This window comes from Artibeus jamaicensis, unplaced genomic scaffold (genome assembly GCF_021234435.1).
Source record: "Artibeus jamaicensis isolate MK-2021 breed Jamaican fruit bat unplaced genomic scaffold, CSHL_Jam_final contig_464, whole genome shotgun sequence".
Taxonomy (NCBI): domain Eukaryota; kingdom Metazoa; phylum Chordata; class Mammalia; order Chiroptera; family Phyllostomidae; genus Artibeus; species Artibeus jamaicensis.
The window spans coordinates 18044087-18068093 of record NW_026521842.1 but is presented as its reverse complement, the minus strand read 5'-3'; the positions used below and the strand labels follow the sequence as shown (position 1 = coordinate 18068093).

Genomic DNA, 24007 nt, shown 5'->3' with positions numbered 1-24007 from the left:
TTACAGCAGATTTTGTAACGCGGTCTCGTGTCCCTCACTGTCAGTTTTAAACCCTCCGAGTCCCCCGCGCAGGCTGGCGTGGGAGGCGGAGAAAGAGGCCGGGGCAGACCCGCTGCAGCGGGGCGCGGGGCGGACGCGCGGTCTCCGTCAAAGCGCCGGGTAACAGCGCCTCCGGGGAGCCCGGGTGCGGCGCCTGTGGTTCGGTTGCCGCTCCACTTTTTTTAGCTACAACCGCAAGACCCAGAAACATGTTTCTTTGCTTGTTGCGGAGGCTGAAAAGTGGGGTGGGTATTTTTTTTTCTCAAACCTAAAACCTGCCAGACTGCTGAGCCCCTGCCGGGAGCACCTCCCGAAAAGCGGAGAGGATGCAGGAGGGGGTAAGAGAGAGGGCTCGCGGGTGCCAGCAGAGCTCAGGCCACCGCCCACCTGCGGGGAGGCGGGACCTTGCGGGGCTGGACCAATCAGCACTTACCTGCGCTCACCTGGCCTCCTCCCGCGGGCCGCCCGGAGCTGCGGTATCAGAGCGGCGCGGAGAGGTTAGCGGAGCAGTCTCTCCGTTGCGGCAGCATCTTCACCCCTCTCTCCCACAATGGGGCTGCCTGATGGGTCTCTCGCGTCCCTCCTCCTCCGCCTCTTCCTCCTTCTCCAGGTACCTACTGCCTCGCCCTCGTCCCAGCCCGGACGCTCTCCGGAGGGCGGGCGGGGTCCGCTTGTTGGCGTCGGGGAGAGAACCGGGCTGGGCTCCTTGAGGCCCATCGTACCCTGGGGAGCCTTGTGAGGAAACCAGGGATGGGCGTTCAGTACCGGGCACGCCCGTGACCCAGCCTCCCTCCCTCTTTCCCCGCTCTTTCCCTACATTCAGGTTTGCCGGTTGCCGTGCGCGGCCTCCGAGCCATGCCGGGCGGGCTCCGAGGGGGCTGAAGTGACCTTGGAGGCAGGAGGCGCGGAGCTGGAGCCAGGCCGGGCTCCAGAGAAAAGTAAGACCTTTAAGGAGCCTGCCCGGTGCAACCCGGGGCGCCGGGCGAGTGGAAACCGCACGTGGTCTGCTCCGCTGTGGCCCGCAGGAGGAGCGTCCGGGCTGGGGCGGGAGACTTCTGCCGCCGCCTCAGGCATAGCGGAGGCGCAGAAAGCATCTTAGCGGCTGTGATGTAGCGGGGCGGCCGAAGGAGACGATCGGAGAGTGTAGCCCTCCGACGCTCAGGCCCCCCGCCCCGTTGCGGCTGCTTACCAGGCGGCCGAGCTCCCCACCCAGCAGGTATGTGGCAGGCTCTGCCCCGCTGGCCCCAGCGGAGTAATGCGCTGTCCACATTCTTCCCCCAGCCCCCGCGCAGGTGTGGGGACGAACCGTGCCCCGGGCAGCCCCCTTCGCCCTTCTCGGGCCCCCTTTGTGTACCGTGCTTTGTGTCTCCGACAGACAGACCGGGTCTGTTTCTCTTCTTCGCGCTCCCTCCCCCGCCCCCTTCTTCCCCGGCAGCCGGAATGCACTTTTAACCCTGCCCTTCCCGGACGGTCTGCGCCCCTGCAGCCTGCCTGGAAACTGCATCTGGCACACCTGGGTTGGGGGCCATCACGCCCTGGGAACACCCCCTCGTCTCCAGTGTCTCGGGACTGGAATGTTAGGGCACCGGGGTAGTAGGGGTCCCAAGCCAGAAGGTCTTGAGCTGAGGGGGCGGTGTATGGGAGATCAAAGCACATTTTTGATCTCCGAAGTACTTGTTTACCCCTTTTTAGTTCAAAAACTTGAGAATGGGGGTGGGTACCACTTTGGTGTGGAGAGCCACTGTACTAGACGCAGGCAGCTGCAGCTGATGGGGGCCTCTTTCCCTCCACGGGGAAGGAGGGAGGTTTGCTTCTCCACCGTATCAGTCCCAAGTTCTGAAACAGAGGTGTGACTCTGGATCCTTGAGTGGGCTTCTGGAGGATTCTTAGCTCTTGTATGCATTTTTCCTAGGAGGAGGTCTACAGTCTACCTGGCTTTCAAAACAATTAAGAAATGCTGCAACCCAGCATTTTTCTCATCCCCCCATCAGCATACCCGTCACCCCAGGTACAAATTTCCCACAGCTTGGAGGTGGAGGTCCTGATGCCTGGGGGACCGAGTGGCTCCCCATTGTGTCTCCAGAAGAGAATTGGAGGCCTTGAGTCTGTGGAAGCGTTTCCATACCGCATCCCCCCCGCCCCACTCAATCTTTTCTGAAATAACTGCAGGTTGACAAACAATTAACACTCAGGCGAAGCCAGGCTCCTTAAACTCTCGGCTGTAGGGAGCAGAGGAGAGGCATTAAGAGGCCATGCCTCATAAACTTTAAATTCTTGTGCATGGGTTTATTACTTACTGCCTAACAAACTACAACTCAGCCAACCTGTAAAAAATGTTAACTTGGGCAGGGCCCCAAGTCCAATTCCGGCTCCCTGAGGAAGCCTTAGTGCTAACCAGAGTGCTGCCAAATCTCTACCCCTCCCCCTCATCATCAAGTTCTTTGACTACATTCTTGGAAAGCAAGCTGTCGCTTTGAGTGCTGTCTGCCTTATCTTTCTTACTGAAGCAAGAAATATCAGATTAACCGTCACTTCACTAAGCTTGAGGTTGTTGGGAGGAAGCAGTGATCAGGTTTTCGATTTCATGGTCCGGTTGGTGAGTGTTTCCCGGTGACATCAGGCATTTTAAATCTTTTGAGAAAATTCCACTTGGTCAGATGTGTGGTTTATGATTGTGAAAAGCGTGGGTTTATGCCAGGAGCACACCTGGCTTATAAAACAAAGGGTGGGTTCATACGCTTGGCTAACTTTTACCTCATTGCAACTGACTAGTGCTCAGAGCAGTCTTCTTGTGAGATAGGCTGCTGCCTTTTTTAAGTAAAAGCAAGTTGCTGGACCTGACTGGTTCCATTAATTAGGATGCCCCAATAAAAAATGTTGGTATTTCTCCCCTTAGACATCAGCTGCTGACATCTTTCTACCCTCTCTCTCCACCCAGGCTCCCCATCCTCAATACACAGGGTGGGTCCAGCCCTGTTGCACGGGTTACCCTGAGGGGATGTACAAACTCTGCCAAGGGACAACCACCCCTGTTCTCCCCTGGGTTATGAATATCACAGGTGCCTATGAAGTTGAGCTCAGAGAAATTATCAGATATAATTAATACCTTGTCTGTATGTGTACTTTCCTCTTCAAAGCATTTCCACAATTCTGAGCTTGCTTAATCCTCCTGATGTTCTCTTGAAGCTGGTAAGATAAATATTAAACAACTTCAGCTCTTAATGTGAGTTAGGACTTCAGAAAACCTGTAGCCCAGCCCTGCTGGAGGTTTTAAAGGTGGAGAGGTGAACAGCTTAATGGATTCAGTTTGCTTAGCTTAACAGCTTATGAGCCTCCTTGAGCATCACAGACATTACTTACCTGTAGGTTTATGCCTAGGACCCCATACTTAATAGGATGCCCAGTGGGTATTTGCATGAATCATGACAACCTTGGGAAGGGTCTGACCATTTTACAGGTGAAACCTGAGTGGTTATGGCTTCACTTATCACTGCTGGGACTTGAATGGAAGTTTGTTACTCCCAAGTCCTGTGGCATTTTTTTACCACCACAAAGTGGGAGGTGGACAAAATGGAGGTAATCTCCTTCTCCCTTTCTTCCCTTCTCTCTAAAATTTTAAAACAAACAAAAAATAAGTGACCTAGCCCTGGCTGAGTGGCTGGGTGGTTTTGTGGGTTGGAACATGGTCCTGTAAACCAAAATTTGGTTGCTGGTTCAATTCCTGGTTAGGGTACATCATACCTAGGTTACAGGTTCTATCCTTGTTATGGGAACATATAGGAGGCCACTTATTGATGGTTCTCTGTGTCTCTTTCCTCCCCACCCCCTTCTTTCCCTACCTCTCTCTCCAAAAGTCAGTAAACATATACTTGGGTGAGGAATTTTTAAAAAAGTGAGTGGCCTAAAGTGGTCTGTACATCCTTAATGGTGAACAGTTAAGAGAGGCAGCTTAATTACAGTACAAGAAATCCAGTGCTTCGTATGGTCTCTCGGCAGATTCACCTCACCCTTAGTCAGCATTTGGCTAATTTCAAAGTTCAGTACATGGGTCGACTTAAAGATAGTTTTGCTTATTTCAACTTGAATAAAAATTGCTTTTTTGTTTTGGAGCCCCCATTCTGGGCTATACCCTTTATTTACATTTTCTTCTTTCAATAATGTATATTTAGCATCTGCACATATCAGGCACTGTTCTAGAACTACAGCTAAAGCAATGAATAAAACCAAATCCTGCCCCTGGGGTGCTTACAGTCTAGTATTATTTACTGCTTATGACTGACTGCCTTGCAGTGCAGATGATGGTATTTTCCCCTGAGCTGTAAGGTGGGATAAGGAACTTGGCATAAAGTCACTGGGGCAGCCAGCAGTACGGCCAGGATTTAAACTCAGAGGGGTGCCACGATGCCTGATAAATCTGCCTCTGAGGCCCTGGCTGGGCAGTTCCGTTGGTTAGAGTGTTATCCCCATGTACCAAGGTTATAGGTTTGAGCTCCAATCAGGGCACATACAAGAGTCAACCAATAAATGCATAAATAATAACTGGAACAACAAATTAATGTCTCTCCCCCTCCTCTCTCCATTCCTCTCTCTCTAGAAATCAATAAATAATAAGTAAATTTAAAAAAGTAAAAGGTCTGCCTCAGAAGAATGAATATTTGGGAATTGAGGCTTCAAGCCTGGCCGGCTGCCTTTCTGGCTCTGCCGTGGAGGAGGGTTAGTTGCCGAAGCCTGTTGCACATCACCGTGAGCGTGTGCCTGGGGAGCCGATCTCAGATCTCTAGGCTGCCTTCCTACCTCCTCACAAGACGCTGTTTCTTGGTTACCTGGTGCAGAGTGCCCACACCTCTCTGTGAGGAAGGCATGGCTTACGATGAGCAATGAGTTTCTAGGGCTAGAAACCAGCTCTGCAAAGCATTTGGAGAGAGACGGAGAATGAGGGAGAATGAGGGAGAGGAAAGACTCCCCTGCCCAAATCAGTTGAGTCTTTAATTCTGAGACTGAAATGTCTCCATTCAGAAAACCACTATGTGGAGGAAAGTGCCCAAATAAGTGTGCAGCTTGACGAACATCACTGGAAACATCCAATTGTGTAGCACACAGATCAAGAAAGAGCATTACTTCCCTGGCCGGCACGGTCCAGTTGATTGGAGCTCGTCTCTTACACCAAAAGGTTGGGGGTTTGATTCTTAGTCAGGGCACATACCTAGGTTGTGGTTTCAATCCCTGGTTGGTGCTTCTATGGGAGACAACCGATTGATGTTTCTGTCTCAAATAGATGTTTTTCTCTCCCTCTCTCTAAAAAATCAAAGAACATGTTTAAAAACAAGAAAGAAAACCAGCATTACCAACACCTCAGATGCCCCTTCCTTCCCATTCTCCACCTTCCTCCCAGGAAAACTGTTGTATCCTGATACCAATACTGTAATTTGCCTTCATTCGAACTTTATGTAAAAGAATCATAGAAAATATGGTCTTGGATCTGGCTTCTTCGCTACACACGTGAAACCCTCGCATAGTTTTGGATGAAGTTGTAGTTGGTTCTCATTATGTCATATAGTCATTATGTGGCTCTGCACAATTCTGTTGCTGGGCATTTGAGGAGTGACCATTTTTGGGCTATAATGACTTGTGCTGCTGTGAACACTATTGTTCAAGTCTTTTGGTGAAACCGTATGTGGGATCTGTTAGGCTCATACGTGGGAGCCTAAATGCTGGGTCAGTGGAGGCGCTCAGTACTGTCACCGTGTGCTGAAACAGCAGCTTTTCTCTGTCTCGAAGTAGCTGAGTGTCTTCTGGATTCAGCAACAGTCTCCTTACCAGACCCACCCCTTCTGCATTCTGGCTTCTGATTTGGCGCTGTGCTAAGAGACAAGTCTGAACTATGTACTTGGCAACTTCTAAGGGTAACTTCCTTTATCTTGGGGGAGAAATCTTTCCTTTTATTTGCCCTTAAGCTAATGCTCGTTACTTTCCCCCCATAGTAGAAAGCAAATCTCAAAAGGGCCTGGAACTTTTTATTAGGTGAGGACTTTTTCCTGGGTGATGGTTTTTATCCTGGTCAGTGTACGGGTGGCCAGCAGCCTCGTGTGACCAAGGTGGTGAAGTCCTGCTCCTCCTTCAATACAGAGGCTATGAAGTATCTGAGATCCAAAGCCAAGTTGAGTGGTTATTCAGCCCAAATATCTGAATGCCTACTACTGGGCGCTGGACGTTCTTAGGGAGCAGGGCCCACACCTCCTCAACCTCAGGGGGCTCCTGAGTAGAAGAGGCAGCAGACCGGTCACCAGGTAATCTTCATAGTGAATCCTTCACTCAGCAAGGATTTATTGAGTGCCTACTGAGTTCCGGGTATTGTTCTGGGTGCTGGGGATACTTCAGTGAACAAACATGGGGAAAAACATTCAGGCTTTTTTGAGGTACGTACCTGTTTGTGGAGTGAGACAGACAAATTAAGTTATTTATGTATGTGTGTGTGTTTTATTTATATACATATGTGACCAAATGAGAGATGAGGGAGGAAAAAAATGTAGAGTCACATAAGAAGGGCTGCTGACATGTTCTTGGTGGGGTCTAGAGGAAGTGATGTCCAGGCTGGAGGCTAGGGAAGAGTTATGCGAGGGGGTTCGGGTGTGAGAGGTGACAGGGAGTGTTCTGGCAAGGGAACAGGATCTGAGTTCCAGAAACTTAAATACATGTCCCTGGGTGGTCCATGGAGATTAAGGTGGGGTGAGGTGAAAGGAGAAGTAGGCAGGGTTCAGTCCAGTTTGGAATTAGTATCCCCTCATATCAGAGGTAGCGAGGTGCTTGCAAAAGGCAGGCGATATGGCTGAAGTGCCAATTGTGCCCCATGGAGGCAGAGTCTCTGGAGTCTCCTCTGGAACCAAGACACTGGGCCCCCGCACCAGCATCCCTTCTCAAACCTGAGGACAAGGCCATTGTCAGCCTCAGTTGGATCCCGCCCCCTCACCCCCTTCATTTGGTTTCCCAGCATTGTCAACCCAGGTAGCTGGGCGGATGAGGAAGAACTTGCAAACAAAACGAAACAAAAACACAACCTAAGTGCCATTTGCCAAGGCCTGAGTTCCAGAAAGTACACTACGTACTTTATGTAATAAGCCTCTTTAATCCTAAAAGCCCAGTGAAGGGAGTAGAACTGGCTCCATTTAACTGGATAGGAAACCTAGGCTTTTAACGTTGTAACTTATTCAAGGTCACCCAACTAGGAAATTGTGGAGCGAGGGTCTGAACCCAGGTTGGACTCTGAGTGTGAGGTGCTGACGTCGGGAGTCAGGGTGAGAAAGGGGAGCTAGATGGGGGTCCTCTGGCCCCAGCCAAGCTGGAGGAAGATTGGAAATAGTTAACTTCTGACCCAAGAGCTTTGAATTCCTGTCTCCTCCACGGACCTCTGTTAATCACCAGGAGCTGGGGTGGGGGGGAGGGGCATTTCTGTCCAGGACCCTTGGCTTTCCTTTTAGCATGTAGGGTGGGACAGGGAAAGTTCAGATACCAGGCCTGATAGGCTCTCACTGACATTCTCAGCTGAGAATCTGCTTCTGGCTGTTCATCTGCCTCTCCTCACCCTTCCCCTGCCCAGCATCAAAGACCTCTCCGAAGGCCAGCCTTGTTCTGAGTGGAGGAGCTTGATGTACTCTGCCCCCTCCCACTACTGCAGCCAAATCCGGGCCCCCTTGCCATTCTGAGTTACCTAGAGCATCAAATCCTCCAGCTGACAGACTCCCCACCAGGCTGCGGTGGCCATAGCCCCACTGGACTTCAGGGTGCTGGGGTCCCACTGCTTGTTCAGTGAACCCAAATGCCCTATCCTTGGGAAGAATGCAAAATGAACACCTTTCTTTCTCCCTTTACCCCATCTTTGAACTCACCTCTGGCTCTGTCACTGTCTGACCCCCGAGGAGACAGCTTACAGCCAGGACATCAGGGCCAGGAGGTGGGAGGGCCAGTGGCTGCTCCCCTCACGGGAGAGTCTCTCCAGGTCTCCCCGCAGAGCCCTTGGGCGGGGAGAGCTGTTCTCCCTCAGGACTCGGAGGCATCTCAAGGGCTAGAGGGTAGGATAGGGCTGAGGAGATACCATCGCTGGCTTCCTCTTCCCCCTCAATCTCAGTAAAACCCCACATTCGCTTGTTTACGAGCACATAAGAGTATTTCGAAATTATATCTCTTACCAAGAAACCTTAAACCGGAGTTGGAGACTAGAAGTAGGTTGATCTCACCCCCAGGTTCCAACCTCTGGGTCTCCCATTACCTTTAGGAAGTCTGTGCTCCCTTGTAATTAATTGTGCCTGTGTACTTCTCTGAGAAGATTCCGCCCCCAAATTTGGGAACCATAGCATATTCCCCAGTCTGCACCCCCCCAGTTCAGGTCCGTCCAGAGGTTCTTCACCCTCTTGTACAACCCTTGCATCTGGGCACAGACAAGGGGAAATGGGGTTCTAGGTCTGCTTTCTCGTCCCAGACTATGGGGTAATCCGAGGCAAGCTGCTCTGGTCCCAGCTCTGCAACCAGAGGACAGGTTCCAACTGTCCTGTGTGTGGGAGATGCCTCCATGGCCCTGGAGCTAGGAGGAGGTGGACTGCTGGCTGGTCAGTGAGAGGGCGATGTCGGCCGGTCAGCCACCATCCTGGGTGTCTTGCTCAGACTGCCTTCTCACAACGAGCCCCGTCTTGTTGTAGCTTCAGGCAGAGAGAAAAGACAGCTACTTGTGGGCTCTCCACATGCAAGCCAGAACAAGATGCCAGGCCTGCGCCCTGCCCTCTCTTTGTGGAGTCAGCTTCAGCTGGGGCTTCCCACCAGGGCTCTAAGACCTGTTATTTTCTTGTCTTTTATGGTCTTTTCCCGCTTCCAGGATACTCCTGCATTTCCCAACTGGGACTTAACTACATTCTTAACTGGTTTGCCCCTGCCTTTGGTGTCTGAGTCAATAATTTTGCCCCTGCCTTTGGATATTGAGTCAGTAAGTTTGACTGAGTATCAGAATTGCCTAGGGAGTTTTTTGTTTTTTTAGATTTCATTTATTTTTCAGAGAGAGGGGAAGGGCGGGAAGAAAGAGGGAGAGAAACACCCATCGGTTGCCACCTCACACGCCCCTAACTGGGGACCTTGCTGCAACCCAAGCATGTGCCCTGACCTGGCGACCTTTTGGCTCACAGGCTGGTGCCCAGTCCATTGAACCACATGAGCCAGGGCTCCTGGAGAGTATTTTTATTTTACTTTATTTTATCTATTTATTTATTTTACATTATTTTAATTGTATTTTTCTATTATCATTTATCCCCCTCATGCCCTCTTCCACCTCCACCCCTCCTTGTTATTTATTTTTTAGAAACTGATTTGAGAGAGAGAGAAACATCGATTTTTGTTTCACTTCTTTATGCATGCATACATTCATTGATTGGTTAATTCTTGTGTGTGCTCTGACCGGGGATAGAACCTGCAACCTTGGCATATCAGAACGACACTAACCAACTGAGCTACCTGGCCAGCACAGGAGCCTTTTATTTTTATCACACTCTCTTCCATACATACTCTTTTATATTACTGAAGTAGGGTTGGGCTGGTTGGTTGGGATTTTACATTAATACATGAATACGTGTTCACTGTAAAAACCATATTTTTCAGTAAACTATGTAGCACTTACTATGTGACAGGTACTGCTCTTAGCATTTTAAATGTGTTAGCTTGTTTAATCACCATGACATCCCTTGAAGTAGATACTGTTATATTGTCCCCATTTTACAGATGAGGAGGAAACTGAGGTCAGAGAGGTTAATAAGTAACTTGCCCAAGATCACACAGCTAGTAAATAGCAGAGCTTGGGTTCAAATCTAAGTAGCCTGGACTTTAACTACTAAATTTCACTGCCTCTCAATAGAAGCAAGTCAGAAATGAATACATGAAAGTTCTTCCTCAGTTCTACTCCCTGAGGATAAGCACAATTTACTGGTTTAATGTGAATCTTTGTAGACCTTTTCTTTATGAAAAAATTTTGGGTACATACAGAAAATTTTATTTTTTTATTATTATGTTTAAGGTTTTATTTATCTATCTTTAGAGGGGAAGGGAAGGAGAGAGGGAGAAAAGCATCAATGTATGGTTGCCTCTCATGCGTCCCTTGCTGGGAACTGGCCTGCAACCCAGGTATGTGCCCTGAATGGGAATCGAACTGCGATCGTCTGGTTTGCGGGCCCATGCTCAATCCACTGAGCTACACAAGCCAGGGTACCATACAGAAAATTTTAAAACAAAATTGGACTATATTATGGATACAAATGTTACTCAGCAACTTGGCTTTTTCAAGTTACTGAATCGGGCTTCTTTCCAGACTGCTAAATACACATTCATCTTGTTCTTTAACAGCCCCATGATCTTCTCCATGGTAGATAAGCCATGATTTATATGGCTAACTCTCTATTTTTGTCTTGTACAGATGTGGAGGTGGGGAGGAGTTAACATAAAAATTGTAAATTGTTTGGACTTTCAGAAATCTAACTTTCAGAACTCACCTTATTAGGAAAGACTGCTATAGAAAGATGATCAAATGCATTGTGCACTTTAACCCCATCCAGAAAAATTAAGTTTTTATGTTTGAATAAAACATAAACTTACAGCTTTGCTGTAAGCTTCAAAAGGTTACTATACCATTTAAAAATCACTCATTTTCACACTAACCATTGTTGTATGTCTGAATGTTTCAAAAGCATTTGAAATCACCAAAAACATTTCAATTGCATAACTCAAATTTATTAGCCCTTGTATTATTTTTCTGGAGTGTTGAGAGACTGAGAATGTGACATTCAAAGCAAAAAGGTATTTTTTTCTCAAAATTTCTTTATATTTCAAAATCTAGTTAGCAAGCATTATGATGAATAAAAGTTAATTTCCATTCTTAAAGAGCATGTTCATTTCTAGTCTGACTCCCCCCACCCCGGAAAGAGGGGCTTACGTTTTATTTCTTAAACCCAAATATTGCTGCAATAAACAGTTATTCTGGGTGGTCGCATTGTTGTAAATATGCATTTTTGAAAACCTCAGAAATTCATAACTCCCACGATTCAAGACATATTCTCATGAACCTGTGTGAAGTGTGTGTCTGTGGGGTGAAGAAGCTTGGGAGATGCTTACAACTCACCAGTCCCTCCAGTTTTGACATTACATGACTTTTTGCACTTTTTCTTAGTTTCAGAGATTTGCATTTCTTCAGTTTTGTGTACAGAGTGAGGCAACATTTATGGCACCATTTGTCCTGGCCATGTGGCTCTGTAGGTTGGAGCGTTGTCCCGTACACTAAAAGGTTGCGGGTTTGATTCCCAGTCAGGGCACATACCTGGGTTGTGGGTTTGTGCCCCGGTTGGGGTGTGTATGGGAGGCAACTGGTGGATGTTTTTCTCACACATCTATGTTTCTCTCTCTCCAAAATCAGTAAAAGGTGAGGGTTAAAAAATATATTTTATGGCACCATTTCAAATTTCTTTTTTTTTAAATATATTTTATTGATTATGCCATTACGGTTGTTCTATTTCCCCCTTCATTCCCCTCCACCCTGTATATCCCCTCTCCCACCATTTCCCCCCTTTAGTTTATGACCATGTGTCTCAAGTTCTTTGGATTCTATATTTCCCATACTATTCTTGCCCTCCCCCCTATTTTCTACCTACCATCTATGCTACTTATTCTCTGTACCTTCTCTCCCCTTCTCCTTCTCCCACTCCCCTGTTGCTAACCCTCCATGCAATCTTCATTTCTATGGTCAAATTTCTATAGTTGCAGTTTGCATAAAATATGACCGCATTATAATGTAGAGCGTGCCTGAGCTGGAGTTCCAGAGCCACTGTGCCTGAGTTAAATGTTTGTTCACTTACTAGCTATGTAAACTTGGGTCAGTTGCTTAACCCCTATGCTTCAGTTTTATCATCTGTAAAATAGGGATAACAATGGGGACTTCATATGGCTGTAGTGAGGATTAAATGAGTTAATGTATGAAAGCACATAGCCCTGGCTGGTGTGGCTTAGCGAATTTAGTGCTGGCCTGCAAACCAAAAAGTCGCAGGTTCAATTCCCAGTCATGGCACATGCCTAGGTTGCAGGCCAGGTCCCCAGTTGGGGGTGTGTGAGAGGCAACCAATTAGTGTTTATCTCCCTCTCTTTCTCCTTCCCTTCCCTGTTTTTAGGAGTAAATAAGGTGTGGCTCAGTGGATTGAGTGCCAGCCTACAAACCAAAGGGTTACCAGTTCAATTCCCAGTCAGGGCATGTGCCTGGGTTGTGGGCCAGGTTCCCCAGGTGGGGCATGCAAAGGGCAACCACACATTGATCTTTCTTTTTCTCTTGCTCCCTGCCTTCCCCTTTCTCCAGAAATAAATAAATAAAACCATTAAAAAGGAAAAAAGCATGTAGTAAATAAATAAATGTGAGATGTTAGTGGTGGTAATAATAGTATTATTACAGCTGGACAAATCTGTAGGCATCTTGCTTGAGAATGCATTCCTGGAGACAAAGTTTCCAGATTAAAGGATTTTCACCATTCATTTAACAATTATTGAACACCTACCAGGCATCCTGCTAAGTGTTAGAATACAGAAATAAGCTAAATGTAACACAGTCTTTGCCCTTGGGCATTATAGAGACTAATAGGGAAGATAGGCAATTAGTTAATTACAAGTAAACAAAATGATACACTGTAAAGGATTCTATAGGAGAAAGTTACATAGAGCTGGGAGAGTTTTTTTTGTTTGTTTTTATTTTATTTATTAATCTTTAGAGGGGAAGGGAAGGAGAGAGGGAGAGAAACATCAACATACGGTTGCCTTTCGTGCATCCCCTGCTGGGAACTGGCCTGCAGGGAACCAGCCTACAACCCAGGCCTATGTGCCCTGACTGGGAATCGAACCGCGATTAGAGCTGGGAGAGTTTTTGAAAGGGGAAACTGATTTACTTTGGGAAGGTTGAGGGAGTTTCCCTGAAAAGTAACTTCTGAATTTGGATCTGAAAGATGTTAGTAGATAACTGGGTAAAATTGGAGTGGAAAATAGGTAGACACTGTCTAGACAGAGGAAACAGAATGTGCAAAAGGCCTGTGGTAATGGGTTATGATGCATTTAAGAAGAGACCTAATATGGCTAGACAGTCGAGATAAGGATTGAGCACATTAAAGATTTTATTTTTTTATTCTAAGCACAATGGCACATCATTGATGAGTTTCAAACAAGGAAATGATCTTCATTTTCCTAAATGTATGATCTGCTGCATTTGTCAAAGATGATTTTTGCACTGAGACTAAAGATGGTTGTAGTATTTACCAAAGTGATGGGGAGAGAGATGAAGAGACTTGAATCTTGGTGATTGTTTGGGAGGGGGAGTCTGAGGGAGAAAGTCTAGGAAGATGGTGATGCTAGTGGACCATACTTAGGCTGAGAATATAGATCATGAATGTGCTGTTTGACATAATGAGTTTAAGATGCCTTTAAAACATCTCCGTGAAATATTGAACAGACAACTGTGCGGTGGTCAGGGGAAGGGTCCGGACATTTGAAATTTGGGTGAACTCCCTGAAGTGCTTCCAAAAGCCATACGGGTTTACCTATTAGAAGAAACAAATGGGAGAATCAGGATCTCCCAGGTCCACCTCCAGGCACTGATTCAGAAGTGATGAAAGCACGGGATCTGGATTTTTTTAAAGGTTTCCAGGTGATTTTATCAACAGTGTTTGGGGACCATTGCTCTGTGATAATCATGAAGGCCATTTCGAAGAGCTAAATGTATCTCTTTAAGAGAGGATGTAAAAAAAAAAAAAAAAAAAACAAATGGGTGAGATGTGAATGAAAGAGGCATGGCATTTTGAGTTGAATTTCCAAAGTTTGCTTCAATGGCAGTTGATCCATTCTTTTCTTAACCCTGTGCTTACATCAGGATTTTTGATGACCTTTACCTTCTGGTTCTTTTGTTTTGCTTTTTTAAATCATTGTCTGGTTTTGAAAACTTAGTTGTGCTTTTAAAAGTACAACACATCTTGTTTGGCCCTAATCAGAACCTATGTGTGTGTGTTCCCCAAAAAGAGACTGGAAATTAATAAGGGCTTGTATTTGTTGAGTGCTTACTGTTACACGGCTTAAATATGAAGTGACTCGCTGGAGGTATGCAGCACGTTTACCCAGCAGATCCTTAATTGCTACCCCAGATGCCCCAGGTTGATTATCAGGCTGTCTGTTTTGGTATGTGGTCCTTGAAGGGACGACTCAGTGAGCCAGATGGCAACCTCAAGCCGAGCCGGTGCTTGGAGCTCCCAGAGTGCTGTGCGAACAGCGCGGGTCCGGTTCCTCTGTGGGGATTTTAAGGGAGGACCCACCTCCCGAGGGTAAGGAGGAACCTGGATAATGTAGCTTTTTTTCCCCCAAAGATATTCAGAGGCAAAACTTAACTCCCCTAGAATGAACTGCTTTGTGAATAACAGGGTTTACCATACAATTTTTCTAGTGGCAATGGGGGCGAAGAGGATGGGGGGGATCACAATATCTCAATTGGATTGCAAATCAAATATAAATGTTTACTGTGGAAAAACTGGAAAATAAGCAAAATGCAGGTAACATCCGTAGAGGACCTTTGTCTTTTCAAATGAACATTTTCAATAGATCGTTCAGGTCCATTTGCCCAACCAAGTCTTCACTGAGGGTGTCTGACCCGGGGGACTAGCCCAGAGTCCCATGGTGTCGTCTAGGGTCGGAGAAGGGCTCCATGCAGAGGGCCTCAGACGCCCGTCCGCCCTGTCTGCAGCAAGGTCGAGTTCCGGGGTGAAGACTGCACAGATGGGGGTCCGAGCCGCATTCCGCCAGGGTCACGCAGTTGTCCAGCAGCGGGTCATCTTTGTAAAGCTGCTGCTGTGCCTGTGGCCACTAGAGAATAGTTTCCACCAAGCACTTCAGCTCCAGCACAGGCTCAACTCCTCGGCATCCCTGAAGGTGGGGATTTTGTGGTGACGAATTATCACTAACACTTCCACGGCAGTGGGTCAGCTTACTCTGCTCTTGGCTTTCCGGAAGAGGAGTCTGGCTTCTAAAAGGGCACCACGGGCTCTGGCAGGAGAGGCCGAGCTGCCCCGGGAGCTCTGTCTCCCAGCATGCCTTGCAGCGGTGCTCCACCCCCTGGCCCTGGTCTCCTGCCACCAACTTGGGCTCTGCTGCCCCCACTGCAAGATCCCTGGTTCTGGAGAGAGCTAACCTGCCTTCCCGGTGCCAAGGCCCAGCCCACGTCTGATTTATCTATCATCTCTCTATCTCTGTCTTTTACAAGTGTAAAAATGTTAATTCTTTAATGTTGCCAGGCACGTGCTATGAACTATAAGTGGCTGTTTTGTGACCTGCCCCCTCCCTCCCCCCAACAGAGCCCTGTTCTTCCCTGATAGGTCTTCTTTTATGACATTTCAGCCTATAGATTAGACATTTGAGCAACCTGAACACATAATTAACTCTGATGAAAGTTAAGTCGTTGAGGTTTTAAAAAGACGTTAAGCAACCTTTGGGGACGGAGGAGTTGAGCCTGTGCTGGAGCTGGAGCGCTTGGTGGAAGCTGTTCTCCAGTGGCCACAGGCACATCCCACCTGGGATGATTTCCTGGCACAACTCTTGGGTCAAAGGGCTTCTTAAGGCTTAGTTATCAAAAAGGTTGCACTAGTTTACATTCCCCACCCCCGGCAATATATAGCAGCACTCATTTCTCAAATATTCCGCAACACCTGTGCTTCTCATTTGTATTTCTTAGTGGACGAACCTTTTTTCTACATGTAGTCTTACTCAGGAAAATGTCAGAATCTTTTTTCAAGGCAATTCCACACACTCCCCCCTGTGCCTTCTTATCCCACCCCTAACAGAAGGTAGTGACAGCTGTAAGGGCAAATTTGTTTGCTTGGTAAGCTAGTGATGTCCCTAAACCAGGCTAGTGGAGACTTCTTTGGCAGTTGCCCCCACCCCCCACAAGCTACGCTTTGTCACAAACCCTTTCTTTTCTTTATTTTCTTGCTTTCACTTTTTGATCGTGCGCGCACCGGCCTCCGCCAAGTATGGCCGGCGCGGGACCCCGGTGTGCCATTTTTTATAAGAATTTATTTGAGTCAAATTGGCAACGTGCTGGGGAGCAAGATTTCAAATGTTCCTGTCACTATACTTTCATACACTCTTCCCTTCTAGTCAAAATGCCTAAAAATCAGCCCTGGCTGTTGTAGCTCAGCATTGAGCACGGGCCTGCGAACCAGACAATCGAGGTTCGATTCCCAGTCAGGGCACATGCCTGGGTTGCAAGCCGGTTCCCTGCAGGCCAATTCCCAGCAGGGGACTCATGAAAGGCAACCATACATTGATGTTTCTCTCCCTCTCTCCTTCCCTTCCCCTCTAAAGATAAATAAATAAAATTTTTTAAAAAATGCCTAAAGATCAGTAGGGAAACTGGCTAAGATTGAACACCAAAGGCACATTCGTCCCCAGAGAGATGGGTGGTTGTATTTTTGCCAGAACATCCAGTAAGGATGTGTACTGGGGCTGTATTGCCTCCATGTCAGGGCTGGGAAGACAAGCTTCTGACCTTCAGGAGTGTTCTCTTGAGAATTTGGAAATGTCTAAAAGCAGGTTTGGAATGCGTTCTCAGCCCAACATCCATCAGTTCTTACAAGTCAATTTAAAAGCTTTCTTTTTGCAACAGCTCTAGTACCCTGGGGACTTGACTCTTCTGGACCAAGTTCTATTATAGTGGCGCCAGTCCAGGATCCGAGGCCAGGCTTGGCAGGATGGGCTTTAGAGAGGAGCGTTGAGCACAGGCCAGGGACTGCTAAGTCCTGGGACAGTTCCATTGGATGTCTTTCTGTCTAGTGCAGATACACTGAGCTCTGGCTTTTTAAAATTAATTTTGCTAGAAGCAGTTTCAGGTTATTAACTCCCTTCCCCGACAATATGCTAGGAATTGTGCATTTTAGGCTCAGTGCTCAAAGCTATTAATTTATATTGGTATAAATGCCTGCCTTCTCAGCAGGTTCATTGACTTGGATTCAGAATCTCTATGGGAGAAACTGAATCAGAAGCAGTCAGATGACATTGTTTAAGGTCCCGGGTGGGTGTGAAAATATGAGTTATGTTTAGGTCTCTTTTTTCCAGCCTTAAGATCTGAACTGTTGCCCCAAGTGTTCATCACTGCTCACCAGCTTGCCCCAGAAAAGTTTGACACTAGCCCATTTGTGCCTTTATGACTTGGCCCAAGTTCATGGCCTTGTGGAGGTAGGCTGCAGTCAGGAACAGGAAATCAGCTTACTTCACTAGCCGTAAGAAGGTGGGGTAGAAGGAGGATGAGTGATTATGAGGCCTGGTTTCAGGTCAATTTCATTTTGAAACCCATGATACAAGCCAGTGGTGCCAGGAAGCATATGGGAGGATGTTGTAATGATTTTGCCCCAGGGCTTACTGTTTACCAGTCTCTCTGACTTACAGAGAACACTGCTCATACTTCTACAGTTGCCTCAGCAGGCTTCGGTGGGCAGGTCAGCTTGTCTGGGAGATCTTCATCCTCTGCCTTCCCCAGTAAACCACAGAGCACCCCTACCAAACAACTCCCTCCAAACCCTTTTATGTTCTTGGGTCCCATGAGTCTCCTCCTCCCTTTGGTGCTTCATCCCTCAGGTAAAGCATTTAATGGCTATAGCTAAGCCCTTACTCAGTTCGAGAGACAGTATTTCAATGATGCAGAGGCAGGCCCAGACTTGGAGTTAGAAGCCAAGGTTAATTGTGAGTAGGCTAAAGGTACCTTTTATTAAAAGCTTATTCTAGGCTAGACACAGTGCTCAGTACTATGTGAACATTATCCCATTTAATCTTCCCAATAAGCTTATGAGATAGGTATTATTATTCCCATTTTTCAGAGGAGGGAACAGCTTCCATATGCTCATACAATATGGGTTTGAACCCAAGTCTTTCAGCCTCCACATCCCATGTTGTTCATCACTTACCTGTGTCTAGGATTTGAAATGTGGTCTTGCTCCTTCTTGGTTGTGGGACCACATATACTACCTGTCTAAAGCCAATTCCTGAGGTACTTCAACCCCGGGCAGCCTTTGGTTTCCAGAGTTGTCAGAATGAGGGGGATGTAATATCTACCTTGCAGATTATTTTCTGAGGATTTGGATCGGAAAACACATAGCTGGGTGTCTCTTAGGCTTTTAAAGCTTGTTTCTGCCTGCCTGACTCCTGCCCCTTGGTTGTATCCTGCATCCAGCTGCATGTGGGCTTGAGCTGACGGGGCCAGGCCCTCTGGTGCAACCGCAGTATGCGCCCTGAGTGGGAGGCATGTACACTTGGAGTGCATCGTTACTGGCTTCTTGATTGTTGGCGCAGAGGGGTCTGAGAATAGATGTGCTACAGATACTGTGCTACAAGTGTGTGGAAGCGTGGAACAATGGAAATGTCCTGGCGAATGGTAGTGAAGTGTGTTTACATTCCTGGGGTGCGGATTTGTAGATAGCAGAAAGAGTTTCTGGGTGCCTGGCAGCTTTTAGAGTTTGGGGGATTCAGGCTTCTGAGTAGTAAGGGAGTCAATCCATTAGCCCCCTGCTGGGTAACCTGGTAGGGGAGGATGGGAGGGCTCATTGAGAGTCTGTCATTAAGGGAAATTGCAGACAGACCCCAGCCCTCTTCTAGTTGAAGGACCTCCCTTAGGGGAAGGGCTGTTTTAAGAAAGGAAAGAGTGACTCTTACTTTTTTTAAATCAGTGCTCGAATAGCTAATACATTCACTTGGGTCAAAATTCTCTGCTCTGTTCCCTAGCTGCTGGTTTCTTCACCCTTCTAGAAGTATTTCTTAAATACAATTAAAAAATACAAATGTTAGCATTTTGCAAAGGTTACATTGTTCTTTATCTTTTTTTAAAAGTATTTATTTATTGATTTTTAGACAGAAGGGAAGGGAGGAAGAAAGGGAAAGAAACATCTGTGTGTGGTTGTCCCTCCCGGGTCCCCCACCGGGGACCTGGCCCTCAACCCAGGCATGTGCCCTGACTGGGAATAAAACCGATGAACTTTCAGTTCACAAGCCAGTGCTCAATCCACATAGCCACACAAGCCAGGACTAAACTTTTTTTTTTTTTTTTAAGATTTTATTTATTCTTAGAGAGGGGAAGGGAGGGAGAAGGAGAGGGAGAGACACATCAATGTGTGGTTGCCTCTCATGTGCCCCCTACTTGGGGACCTGGCCTACAACCCAGACATGTGCCCTGACTGGGAATTGAACCAGTGACCTCTCGATTCACAAGCCAGTGCTCAATCCACTGAGCCACACCAGCCAGGGCTATTTTAAAATTAGTATAACCATCATTTTGCATTGCTGGATCAATAATCCATGGAGTTAGTACTCACAGATTATTTAACTCTTGCCCTACTTTAAGATGACTTAATCTTTGCCATGTGTCATTCCTGGTCCTTACAGCCCTAAAGGAAAGCAAGGTAACTCAGAAGATGAGACTACAAAGCTGTGTGTTGGAGGTAAAGGGCAGGGTCTCCCTGGGGCTCTTATGCCCCAGGGACCCTCTGGAGCTGAATCAGGCTCAGGCCCTCTTCCTCTCCCTCTCACTGGGCAGGCATGTCACAGCCCAGGACTCCTCAGTGGGAATGTCGTCACGGAGGCAGGGCTGGTTCCTGAGCAGTCTTCTCCTCCGCTCGAGCACATTCCAGCCTTCCCACCAAGGATCCTGCTGGCGCTGGGCTCTGGGGAATGGAGGGCAGCTCTGTGTGCTTTTCAGTCCCCCTTTAACCCCTTCCACTCACTGAGCCCTCTCCCCAAATTATGGCCAACATGTTAACTTCTTTCACTCAGGTTAGTTCTGCTTGTTTTTGAACTTCATGTTAATGCAGTAATGCATATGTCCTCTCTTGGGTCTGGCTTCTGTTAGGCAACCATATGTTTGTAAGATTCATCCACGTTGTTGAATGTCCGTGTAGTTGATTCATTTCATTACATGAATATACCATATTTCTATCCGTTGTACATTGATGACATTTGGACCGTTTCCAGTAAACAACTCAGTGGTATTAAATACACTCACAGTGTTGTGCAGCCATTACCACTGTCCATCTCTAGAACTGTTTCATCATTCCAGACAAACTCTATATCCGTTAAACAGTAACTTGGAAACAGGAACGGGGGCTCTCTCCAGCCCCTGGTAACTTCTGTTCTACTTTCTCTATTAATTTGACTGTTCTAAGTACTTCATGGAAGTGGAACTATACAGCATTTGACCTTTTGTGACTGGTTTGTTTTGCTTAGAATAATGTTTTTAAGGTTTATCCATATTGGAAGTTTATTCCTTTTAAAGGCTGAATAATATTCCTTGTGTGTATAGACCACATTTTGTTTATCTACTGATCTCTTGATGGACAGTTAGGTCTGAGTATCCGTTTGAGTACCAGTTTTCAGTTCTTTTGGGTATACACCTAGAGGTGAAATTGCTGGATCACATGGTAATTTCTATGTTCACCTTCTGAGGAACCACCATTTCACATTCCAAGTGCATAAGGGTTCCAATTTCTTCACATCTTGTCCACACTGACGATTTTCCATTTGTGCAGGATCTTTTTTAATAGTCATCCCAGTGGGTGTGAAGTGGTGTCTCATTGTGATTTTCATTTGCACTTCCCTAGTGACTGATAATATTAACATTCCATGTGCTTATTCACCCTTTGTATGAATAAGTACAAAGTGTATAGTCTTTGGAGAAATGTCCTTTCACGCTTTTTGCCTCCCTCCCAAAACTAGTTGGGTTGTTTTTGTTGTTGAGTTTTTTTAAATAATTTTATTTATTTTATTGTTTAGATTTTATTTATCTTTAGAAGGGAAGGGAAAGAGAGAGGGAGAGAAATATCAATGTATGGTTGCTTCTCATGTGTCCCCTGCTGGGCACTGGCCCCTGCTGGGAACTGGCCTGCAACCCAGGCACGTGCCCCGACCGGGAATCGAACCGCGATCGTTTGGTTCGCAGGCCGGTGCTCAATCCACTGAGCTACACCAGCCAGGGCTGTTGTTGAGTTTTTAAGGAGTTCTGGATATGAATCCTTTGGAGTTCTACTTTTTTATATTATACTGTTTGAATACTTTATTACGTTCACATAACTAATCTTATACTATGGAAGGATTTTTAAAATATATTTTATTGATTATGCCATTACAGTTGTCCTATTCCCCCCCTTCATTCCCCTCCACCCTGCACACCCTTCCCACCATGTTCCCCCACTTTAGTTTATGCCCATGTGTCACAAGTTCTTTAAATTCTATATTTCCCATACTGTTCTTGCCCTCCCCCTATCTATTTTCTACCTACCGTCTATGCTACTTATTCTCTGTACCTTCCCCCCCTTCTCCTCCTCCCACTCCCCTGTTGCTAACCCTCCGTGTGATCCCCATTTCTGTGGTTCCGCTTCTGATCTAGCTGTCCTCTTAGTTCGCTTTTGTTTTAGGTGTGGTTAATAACTGTGAGTTTGCTGGCCTTCTAGGGAAGGATATTTTTAAAATAGTCATCACTGTAGTCATTATTTGAGACTAAAGGACAATTTTTCAAAGCAGGACAAGTGGAAAACCTCACCCCAAGTGAGGTCCTGGTTGTGCTGCATCCTGGTCAAACTGTGTGAGCACAGGTGTCTTGTCCAGCACAACAGGAGCCACTGGGCCAGCGCATGCCGCTGATGCGCTCAGGTGTGCCCTCTGGCAGGTTCCCTGATTTAATGTTTTGGCCACAAGAGTGAGAACATTGGTTATGAGTTCTCTTTAGTGTCTGCTTCTGGGGTCACGCTGACCTGGCTTCTGACCCTCAGTTTTCTCCTCTTTGAAAAGGGGCCAACAGCTACCTTGGTAGGGTAGTCGTAAGAATAAAATAGGCCCAGTCTCTGGCTTGGTGAGTGGTAGTTATTATGTCAGAGTGCCTGCTCAAAGGGTGACCAAACAAAGGGATTCAGAAGGAATGTGACAACTGAAACCAGCAGAGGTGATCCTGTGTGAGCGATGGTGTAGCAGGATGCATGTCGCATGTAGGTAGACTCATGGCTTGTACAAATGCTGAAAATCTTCTGTCTCCAGCTATGACCTTGGATCACCTGTAGCCTCATGAGGCCATTGGGGACTAATGTCACTCAGTGTCTGTGATCTTGGCGTTCTGGCCTTGTGAACAAAGAAAGGGGTTCTGCCCACAGAGTGGTCTTCCCTCTAGAGACCGAACTTGGAAGCCCCGTCAGAAACTCGCATTTGGTCACACGGCTGCTCAGAGGAAGTAAGCCGAGTCTCCTCCTGACGGGGCCTGGAGCAGTCCTTGATCCAGTCAGGGTGCTGTTGGCAGGTCTTCTTTCCCTGGGGTAGCTTCCGGAAGCCCCCACTTCTCAATACTATCTTTCTCCTTTCCCCACAGTAGCATTCGTGGGCTGCCTGGGACAAGAGTCGGCCCTGCTTAGCACCGACAGTGACTTCACTGCACTGAACGACAGAACAGTCCAGGTAAAACACATGTCCACCTGCAGGACGGAAGAAAGATGTTCTTTGTGTGTGCCCAGATTGCCGTTGTGAGCCACCTTACCCCTTTAGAGAAGGGAGCTCTCAGCTGCCTACAGTGGTGGACCTGGGTACTGACCTAAGCAGTGTAGTGCTTGCAGCTGCCCAGTAGGGGCAGCAGAGTAATGGCTCAGTGCCCTTTCTTGGATTCTTTCTCCCATGGCCCTTTCCTTTCCCATGTCATCTGGGTTCCAACACAGAACTGCCAGTCCCATGAGCCTCTGGGAAGAGGCACTTGGCCACACATTGTTTCTCTCTTTTTTTTTAAATTTTAAAATCTATCTTTCCCCCCAGCAATTGCTTTATTATTATTATTTTTTTATTTGAGAGAGAGAAACATCAGTTTGTTGCTTACTCACTTAAGCATTCATTGGTTGATTCTCATTCATGCCCTGACCAGGGATGGAACCTGCAACCATGGCTGTTAGGACAACGCTCTAACCAACTGAGCCATAGCATATTGTTCCTTTTTATTTTAATATTTTGAATAGCTAATATATAAACGGTTTGAAAATTTAAAAGTAAATATTTAAAATTATACAGTGAATAACCTCCCTTTATTTTTCTCCATCTGCCTAATCTCCACCCCTCCAAGGGAAGACACAGATAACCACTGTTACCAGTTTCTTTCCTTCAGGAGTTTAATTACAAATGTTATCTATATAGTTGTATTTTATGTGTTATATATTTTATATATACACAAAAATAAAAAAGGCTCTTGTGTAAAAGCTAGTGTACTATTAAGCTTCTTTTTGCACTTAAACATAAATATTAGTACTGCCTAGCCCCTTCCCACAGAAAACTACCAGTATTAGTGCTGAATTCCTCTAGACTTGGTCTTTGTATAAGCAAATGTGAATCTATGGTCTTATTTTCCTACCTTTTTACACAAAAGATGGAACAGTGCCTAACATCTATTAAGCACTATGTGTTTGTTCATTAAAGTGCTAAACTATTTGTAGAAACTGTTCTGTACCTTGTTCTTGGCATTCGGCAGTGCATAGCAAAAGTCTTTCCATGTGAGCACACAGAGAGCTTCCTTATCCCTCATCTTCAGAGCTGCATAGTATTCCACTGGGTGTCTGTACCATAAAATATGTAATTGGTCCTCCTCTGTAAGTGGGCACGTAGATTATTTCAAGTTTTACTTTGCAGTAGACCCATCTAGGTCTCGCACTTCACCTTCAGCTCCTGTGGGTGACGGGGTGTAGGTCGCGTGCCACCTGTCTGCATCTCTAGTGAAGGGGTCTTCTCTCCTGACAGGGAAGGAAGGCCCTGAAGAGCTCCCCACCCAGACGTATCTTACGAAGACACAAGAGAGAATGGGTGGTCCCACCGATATCGGTCTCTGAGAATGGCAAAGGTCCCTTCCCTCAGAAGCTGAATCAGGTACGGGGGC

The 24007-nt window shown here is 46.7% G+C and overlaps 1 protein-coding gene across 1 annotated transcript in view; it reads left to right on the top strand.

The window, feature by feature from the left end:
* Positions 1–474: 474 nt before the first annotated feature.
* CDH3 (cadherin 3) overlaps positions 475–24007 on the top strand; it is a 38884-nt gene continuing 15351 nt past the window's right edge. Inside the window, exons 1-4 of the mRNA XM_037162732.2 lie at positions 475–649; positions 863–977; positions 22469–22554; positions 23872–23997. Coding sequence (XP_037018627.2) covers positions 590–649; positions 863–977; positions 22469–22554; positions 23872–23997 — 387 coding nt within the window. The 5' untranslated portion in view covers positions 475–589. The remainder of the gene's footprint in view (positions 650–862; positions 978–22468; positions 22555–23871; positions 23998–24007) is intronic.